We start from the raw sequence: 9,020 nt of genomic DNA on the forward strand, positions 1-9,020 counted from the left end.
GTGTGTACTCGACCAGATTTGGCTTATGTTGTTAGTGTTGTTAGGCGGTTCATGCATAATCTAGGCAAACAACATTGGGAAGCCGTAAAGTGGATACTTCGATATCGGGGTTCTTGTGATATTGGTTTAGTTTGATACACAAAATGTTGATCCTTGTGGTGTTGTTGATGCTGATTTTGGTGGTGAAGGTCATTATCAGCTTATATTTTTACACTTTGTGGTCCAACTATAAGTTGGTATTTTTCACTTCAAGCCATTGCGGCTTTGTCAACCACAGAAGAGGAACATATTGCTGTTACTGAAGGGATAAAAGAAGCTATTTAACTCCGAGGTTTAGCAAGTAAACTTGGTTTACAACAAGATGTTCTAGTTGTATTTTGTGATAGTCAAAGTGTTGTTCACTTGACCAAGAATAGAAAACATCACTCGAAGACCAAATATATAGATATCAAGCATCACTTTATAAAGACATTGTTGTTGCAGAAGATCTTGTTGTTGAAAAGATTAATACAGTCGAGAATATATGCTTACCAAACCACTTCCGTTAGCTAAGTTTGATCATTGCCTTAACTTAGCTGGTATCACTAGGTGAAATGGCGAGTGAAGGTGGAGATTTGTGGGATAAAGTGCTTCTCTATTTTACCTCAGCCTATATTTAGTATGGAATAGTTTTTACTGTTCTTATGTCATTCTCAAAGTAGTGATTTCCTATTGTTAGTATTTCCTCTAACTTATGAGGTGATACGTTTTGTGTGCCTTTAATTACTGATTTATTTTTGGTAATCAGCTTCATCAAAAGCATTATAATACTTACCTCATTCTTTAGGATTAATTGATTAAATGATTGCAATTACAACAAAACTAAAATTGTACTTCCTCCATTTTTTTTTAATTGCACCATCTGTGATTTCACGCTTGCCAATGCACTATTTTAACCATTAATATCTCTCATTATACATTTTAAAAAGTTATAAAAATTTGATAATTTGAAAGTATATTTCGAGACGAATCTAACAAGATCCCACATGAATATATTTTTCCTTACATATAAATCACAAAAAATAACTATATAAGAATATGTGAATAGTGCTAAAACCAAGATGGTGCAATTATTAAAAAATGGAGGAAGTATATTTCTCTCTATTTTGTTTGTATTTCCTTTTTATTATAGTGGAATTTTGTTACTTCTTTCGCCACTATAATTTTACTATCTCTATTAATTTCCGGTAATCTTTAGTTGAATTTTGCTTCCGCGCACTCTGAACCCCTACAGTGTTTCTAATGAAAGTGAAGTTCGTTTGGTGCATCTGATATTCTGATGTTTATATGCTTATGTTAGTGCTAGGTGTTGGATAATTAACGGGTTTTCTTAGGGGGTGTCTTATGAAAGTTATTATTGATTATTGACTAGTATGTGTAGTGTCTCATTTTGGTGCTTTTTTTTTTTTTTTTTTGCGAATATGGTTTTTATTACAAATTCCTTTAAATCCAGTGTTGTTCTGTTAAATATGGTTCTGTTTTTTGTGGTTGATATATTTTAGAATGGTGACAAGGATTTAAGGTTTGTGGAGAAGAAGTTTAGAAGAACAAAACTCAAATTTGGTATTGAATGGCGTTTGAAGATGTTAAGGATCTAAAGATTGCTCCTATTCTAGATGTGTTGGAGTTCAATAATTTGAAGGATGAAGGCCTATGGAAAGAAGATTGAAGAAGAAACATTGTTTTGTTAAGAGTATTTGAGAGGAGTTATTGTTAAAGAAGAAAAGGAGTACACTTAATATGGTAAGTAGTTGGATAAGGAAGGAGCATCTGGTTCTGGCTAATGGTGGAGGAGGAGATATTACATTGAAGAACTCATTTGCTGTATGGTGTAATGATTAGGGTTTGGGATGCCATTGTGAAGAACTTATTTTCTTGTGACAGTGGAGGAGTTTACGAGATACGTCTGATGCCCGGCTACATAATCCATAAGAAGAGATGGTAAAGGTATTTTGTTGTCAAGGCGAGTTCACGTATTTTCATGGAGGTCTGCACAAGCCATGGGCCTAGTTAATCATAACGCAATAAAGTAGAGGCTAACGAATGAGGTATGCATTATTGTAATCGAGCTTATAAGGCCTTTTGCAGTTCATTAGGCACCATAGAAGATGACTAGGAAGGAAAAAGAAGAAGATTTAGATAACTTGGGTGGGCATCAGGAGAAGGTTTATTTGGATGGCAACATTGGTTTCAGTGAGATTAGAGTTAAGAGTACCGAAGATAATTTAGAACTTTGGTCTCTGTTTTACAAAGGAAGAGGTAAAAAAAGTCTCTTGCAAGATGGAATATGCAAAGAAAACAATGTAAGGAAAAGAATCCTAGGTCAAGGCAGTAGCACATTCAAGATCTGACTCGCTGCCCAAAAAGGCGCACCTTTTTTGTTTGTTTCAGAGCCCTTTTGGAAAAGATGAAGTACAACAGAAATCTCAAAGGAAGTTATCAGGAACCCGAGAGTGTTACTTACATGAGATAAGTGTTTAAAGCAGTGCACCTAAGCGCAAGGCATTAGGGTTCATGTGCTTTTTGTTGGTCTAGGCGAAGCGATTTCAAAGATGTGTACCTGAATGAGGCACAAACCAGTTTTGAACAATATTTTTACTGTTCATTAGGTGCATCTCACTTCGAAGTTTGAATGAGGCGCGCTTATTAGGCATATGGAATTCCGAATCACCTTTGATGTACCTTGAGCTTTTTTTATACGTTGGGTGAGAATGTGAGATGGTGAAGGAAACCGTCAACATATTAGAGAAGAATTAGTTTTTTTTACTCCAAAAGGATCAATAATTGAACGTACATACACCCTTGGATGCAAGGTTTTGGTGCATGAGTGAGCGCAGTCTTATGTTTTTGTCCCCCAACTTAAACGACCTTGTGGTATTCTTGTTTTTTTTTTCTTGAATTTGCATGGATGCAGAGACCAAGAGGAGTTACTAGAGATGTTTATAAAGGAGTTCGATACAACACTTTCTCCATCAATATTGAGCAATGTCATAGATGAGTTCTGTTAGGAATTAGGTGTCTAAGACAATGTACTTTCATTTTTTTGGTCGAAACTTCCTACTCAATTGGTGGTAAGTTATATTCTATATATCTTTTCTACGCCCTCCCTTTGTTGTAGGGTACCAATGATGTATCATCCACTATGTATTGAATTATTGAGATTACTAATATGCAAATTTCAAGACACAATAGTCACAGACTTACAACTCATGTTACATCCTAGTTTTGAGCTTTCATGACCTCTTTCTCATTGGCGTTGGGGATGATGATAAGCTGATCAGTTTTTGGAAGAGTCTTGAGCTGTGGAATGGCCCATTTTTTGTTACTTTCTAGTATCTTGTAATGCCTTTCTACTGGTGCGCGCTTAAAAAAGCAGCTCAAGGCGTGCTGGCATAGGGATCCTATTGTAGGGAGCTGCATTTAACAAAATAAATTTTTTGGCGTAAAAATGGTTGTTGTACGCCTTTATTGCGCCTCTTTAAAATGCCTAGGCGGCTAGGCGCTCTTTTTTATACAATACTCTCTGCTCTTGGCAATGCTATGTCATTAGAGAGATGTCTTACGAGCTTGTTGGGTATGCTAAGAGGTCAAGGCTCTTGAATAATTGACTTATTTGGCAAAGCCATTACACTAGTGAAAACTCTCCGGACAAATTTATTTTGATATCTGGATGCACGTGTTAGTGCTAATATAATGCCAGGACTTTGGACAAAAGGTATTCTTGTGAACGACGTCACTTTGGAATAGAATTTAAATTGAGTACATGGCATGCATGAGTGATCCCAGTGCCCACCATCTATTTGGTGTTTATTTTATTTTATCTTCTGTTGTTAAGATAAGGCAAGGAAATGCCTTCGGAAATGGGCATGCTTGGCCGTATTGTCAGTGTGGTTCAAAGGGAAAATTATGAAATTATCTTTCTTGTATTCTGATTGTGCATTTCCTTATGTCACTTTTGTTGTCACGTCCGGGTTTTTTTCCAGAATTGATTTCATAGGATGTTGCATCATGTTTGCCATACACTTATTGTTGTATCACTTTCTGTTTGTATGAATTAGAAAGAAAACTACTCTTTTGTCATTGTTATTAAATCACTTTCCCTAATTAGAAAATACAAATAACTATGAAATACAACTTCCCATATTACTGCTGTTATTACATCGTCATAACAATCTGTCTAGAGGGCAACTTGGCCTCTTTGTTCTGTACTCTTTATTACGGCTGATTAATACTATGTACTCCCTCCTTTTTGTTCTACTCGCTTACCGTAAACTCTTGTTTCTGGGTAAGTAAGGAAAAGGTGAGTGGGTGTAAGAAAAAGTGAATAAAGTAAAAGAGATGTAGTAAAAAGGTGGGTGTATGTAAAAATAAAAATAAAGGAAGCGAGAGTGAGTGGAAAGGTGTAAATATTTTGGCGAAAGGAGGGTAAAGTGATAAAAATTTTAGGCCAAAAATATAATAAATAAAAAGTGAGTAGAATGTTTAGAGATACCCCAAAATGGAAAGCGAGTAGAACAAAAAAAAAACGGAGGGAGTATAAGTTTTTTTCTTATGATTAAAACCTCGCTAGACAACAGAAATGAGAAGATAGGAAAACCAAAAAAGAATCTAAGATCTTGAAGGTGGTGAATTTTGGTCTTTCACTTGAACTATCTGAATGTTAATGTGGATTGTAAATTGTCTTGGTTTTCCTTGCTTGATACTCTGGTCAATTAGGAGCACTTAAACATGTTCTCTTATACATTGAATGCTTCTCCATGTAAATTATACAATTGTGACTAATCTGATTTACCAGTGCAGGAGGAAGGTGGGATGGTAAAAAGCATATCGAATATGGATCATCTTAGATTGAGGTACTATTTCCCTGCTATCTATGAACTATGAACAGTTTGTTGTTTATATTAGTTGATATTCTTTGCCTTTTTTTCCTTTCAGTTTGTTGTTATCGAAATTTAATGTCAAGAATTTTAATTCAAGATGATCCTGTGCCATAACTGAGAGCCCTTGATAATTCAATCTAGGTTAAATTTTCCCTGGATTTTTCAACAATTGTTGACCATATTATAACTTCAAAGGAAATAGTGTTCTTGGTGTGTAGATGGATATCCATTTATAAATACTAACCTTAAACTGAAAACCTTCCTAGAAGCAGGCCAACTATGAGGAATCTTCTATAGTGCAAAGGAAAGTTATGTATAGAGTGCATGCATGCATAGATATAGTGCAAACTAAATTAATGTCTGCTGCTTAGGGAAGGGTTTCAAGACCACTAAGGCACTAAGGTGTCAAACCTAGACTCTTGTATTTGGGGAACCATTTAAATAAGAATTAGTCATGGATATAAAATAGAGTATTCAATTCAGGATCAATAGAGATATTGCTTCTGAACAAATCAAAATGCTAAAAACAACTATCTAATACATTGTGGAAAAAAAATCAACTTACAAGATGTAACAGCATTCCCACTAACAAGAGAAAAATCTCTGACAGCGTCAAATCCCAGCTGTTATAGACCTAGTCAATCAAAAGTTTTGCACTTAAACATCCTTTGATCTTCGGCATTCACGAGGCCTTCATCTCTGATACGTCAGCTAGTTTTTGAAGGTTTAATTTTACTACCGTATCAGCAAACATCCTTGTGTCCTCTGCTGTGTTCCCTTGTGGTATGTCTACTGTGTAGGACTCCAAGACAATGGTGTAAACCCTCCCTTTATTGCTGATTTCATTTACAGATGTAACTGAACAGTAATTCATAAGCCTGTGTTCACCTCCTAGGACTTTGAAGCTTAAAATACGTCGCTGATCGTCAAGCATCTCTAATCTCTCTGTGCTCCTCTCTGCAGGAAGTCCTGAGATTACTGTAATATCCCTCACACTACCTACCCCTCCATCCCCCCTCATTGTACAACTCTTGATTAAATATTTGTAAGTTTGAGGGTTATCAAAGGCTCGAACATACTGCCAAACAACATCTGCTGGGGCATTTATGCGCCGGATTATTAAAGATGTGCATTTGTTTTGAGGCAAATTGGCAGTGTGGCATGTGTTGATGACATCCTCCAGCTTAGTGTACTCTTCTGCTGTAAGGCTCTGAGAAGTTAATGGGTTCCGGTCCATTTTTTTGAGTCTGTTGATTTGTAGCTAATACCTGAGATGAGCAGAAATAGTGTGGCAGAAGATCTTGGTTGAATTAGTAAGAGGGAGAGAAAGGAGAAATATAAAAAAAAGAAGAGAAATTTGCACCCTTCATGTGACAGAAGGGCGTATTTATTGGCCTTTTCTTTGGGAGTGCTTGGGGGAATAGTTGTTTGACTTTTCTGTCTGATTATCTGATTTGTTAGTTGGAGTAAGATATTCTATTTTGATGTTATTGGACAGCTCAGGGAAATTACTTAGTACTCCCTCCGTTCCTATTTAAGTGTCCACTTTGGAGGAATTCACGGTAATTAAGGAAAATAAAAAGTGTGTAAGAAAAACAATGATTGAGATTGTTATTTTTTGGGAAAGGATAAAGTAGATAATTGTTTATTGATAAAGTACAAATAAAAGTGGACGTGGGGATGGAAAAGTGGAAAAGTGTAGAATGTGTAAGAAAAAACAATCATGGATTTATGGAAAAGTGAGAAAAGTGTATGGAAAAGTGAGAAAAGTGTATGGAAAAGTGGAAAAAGTGTATGGAAAAGTGGGAAAAGTGTAGTCCAAAAATGGAAAGTGGACATTTATAAGGGAACGCTATTTTTGGAAGTGGACACTTAAATAGGAACCGAGGGAGTACAAGTTAGTAGCTGGTACCAGGCAATGCTCTTCGTAGCTTGAGGGTTTACTGGTTTTGATCATGCACTCAAAAAGGTTGAAAAAGTGTCAACGAACTGTTGGGCGCATTCCTCTCTTTTGATGTAATGGACTAAAATAAAAAATGGCTCTCAAAACCTCTTCGCTTCCTTTCCATGAAGTAGAAGATGGTCATTCGGTTGTCATCCCGTTATCGCTTCTGGCATGTCATTTCTTCTTCCTTGGTTGGAATAGTTTTCCTTCCTAATTTCTACGACAATTATAGTTCTAGGCGAGGTTAATTGGTTACGTTAGCACTGTCCTGTGTGAGGCCTGGTTAAATTAGTGCCGTGAAACAAACTGAACATAGTAAAAAAGAGATTGTTAGGTATCTAAGCAGTATAGTGCCTGTTGCCATTTGTATGTCAATTGGAGGTCTTAACTTTTCTAACTGATTCCATACAGAAATTTAGTCGTGGTAGCTAAAATGTTACTGGTGTTAGTTTTGCCTGGAGTAGTTGTAGGCATTTTCTGTGTTCTCATGTTGTCGAGTTCAGAAAATTAAAGGTGTTATTATCATATCATGTACTGTATGTCATTGTATCAGGAGAGTACACTTTACTGTCAGGGGCTAAGTATGAAAAAGACACTTTCAGAGACTTAGTAGCTCTTGCGTTGCTCAAAGAGTCTTTGAAGACATGTTCGCTCCGTAAAATGAATGATTTATTAATGTATTTTCAGCATTTGTAGCCGCAATAATGTGCATACCATTACCCAACTTGATTCCTTGACATATATAGTAATGTTGTAGCTTCACTGTCATGCATTTCGGAACTAAAAGTTCCAAAGTTTACTAAATCAAGAAGGCTAGGTCCCTTTAAACAGGTTGACTATCTCTGTCTCTTATATCTTATAAAAAGGCCCCATTTATACTTAATTTATACTTTACAACCAAATAATATTTCCACAACATTGAAAGTGGGATTCGTTTTTTTCGATTACACAAAAAAAATCTTAAATAAGTTATGATAATCAAAATTAGATTCTAATGTAAGATCTCTACCTTAAATTCTCTATGCTTAGTAATTAATTAGTACATCAGGTACTTTATTTGTTTGAGAAGATAGTACATTAGGCTGTTTAGGTTGATTATTAGAAAGTACTCGTACTAACCAACTTGCCAGTTTTTTAATCAAACCTGTCATTTTTTTTCTTTTTTCTCCGAACTAATAAATGAGATTAAATATTGTACCCCTTTGTCTTTGTGTTATTCTGTTCTTTAATTTTTTCTATTGGGCGATCAACTTTGCTCAGGAATTTCTTTATTCTAAGGACAGTATTTTCTCATCTCAATTGTTGGGTGCCATATTTTTGCACATAACTCTGTTGGACCACATATAAGGCATAGCAATTATTTTGTAAACATTATGTGATCGGAAAAAAAAAAATATGGGGTGGATACGGCATCCAACTTATTCATTGGGCAAAGCATATAGCTATGTATACCTAGTATTTTAAAAAGAAAACCATAGATTTTTAGAAGCCATGTGTCGTCTCTCCTTTCATCCATCAATTTGTTTTTTTTCAATTTTTCTTTTATAGTTTCTATGTTTTACAACTTTAACACCTCTTCCATATTCTAAATCAAGTTACCAATATTCCAATATACTCATTAGCCTCTTCCACTCCACCAAAATATTCAATATTAATTAAACATATAATTTTTATATTTTTTTCAACCTTCAAATTACACTTCTATTTAATTCATATATTACCAAAATTCACAAGTCCTCACTATTGGTAACTTCAAAAGACAGCCGAACAACCACTATATAACCGCACGTTCTTGAACAGGCTCAGAAGCTAGTGTTTTATGAACATATATCCTAAGATGACTATGATTATTAGGAAAGATTGTCATTTCTGCTGTCACTTTGTTTTGGTTTTTTAATTTTTTCCCCTGTCCGTTGGTTCTTGGTGTATTAGATGAAATCTTCAATGGTGTCGTTGGCTGGTGTTTGCAGCGTTGTCTGTTGGCCTTTGGCTCCGATATCTGGTTGGGGGTGTCAGACTGTTGAATCCTAAGTTAGAGTAAGGAGGGATGACAGAAAAAGGGGAGTGAGAGAAGACTAGAAAAGAGAGGGTTTGGAAGTCTTAAAGGGCAGTATAGGGTTTTCATTTTAGATTTGGGCGATCCCATAGATGTTTCC

General features: G+C 35.6%; 1 protein-coding gene across 1 annotated transcript; it reads right to left on the bottom strand.

Annotated features, from left to right (window-relative positions):
- Positions 1-5,510: 5,510 nt before the first annotated feature.
- Positions 5,511-6,209, bottom strand: LOC110798064 (abscisic acid receptor PYL2). The gene has a single exon (XM_022003195.2). It carries the CDS (start codon positions 6,154-6,156, stop codon positions 5,602-5,604), a length of 555 nt encoding a protein of 184 aa, XP_021858887.1. The 5' UTR covers positions 6,157-6,209; the 3' UTR covers positions 5,511-5,601.
- Between the last annotated feature and the right edge of the window lie 2,811 nt (positions 6,210-9,020).

Source organism: Spinacia oleracea, chromosome 4 (assembly GCF_020520425.1).
Source record: "Spinacia oleracea cultivar Varoflay chromosome 4, BTI_SOV_V1, whole genome shotgun sequence".
Classification (NCBI taxonomy): domain Eukaryota; kingdom Viridiplantae; phylum Streptophyta; class Magnoliopsida; order Caryophyllales; family Amaranthaceae; genus Spinacia; species Spinacia oleracea.

What these genes read in the sequence shown, in the direction of transcription:
- LOC110798064 (XM_022003195.2), bottom strand. Translation starts at nt 6,156, where the DNA reads ATGGACCGGAACCCATTAACTTCTCAGAGCCTTACAGCAGAAGAGTAC.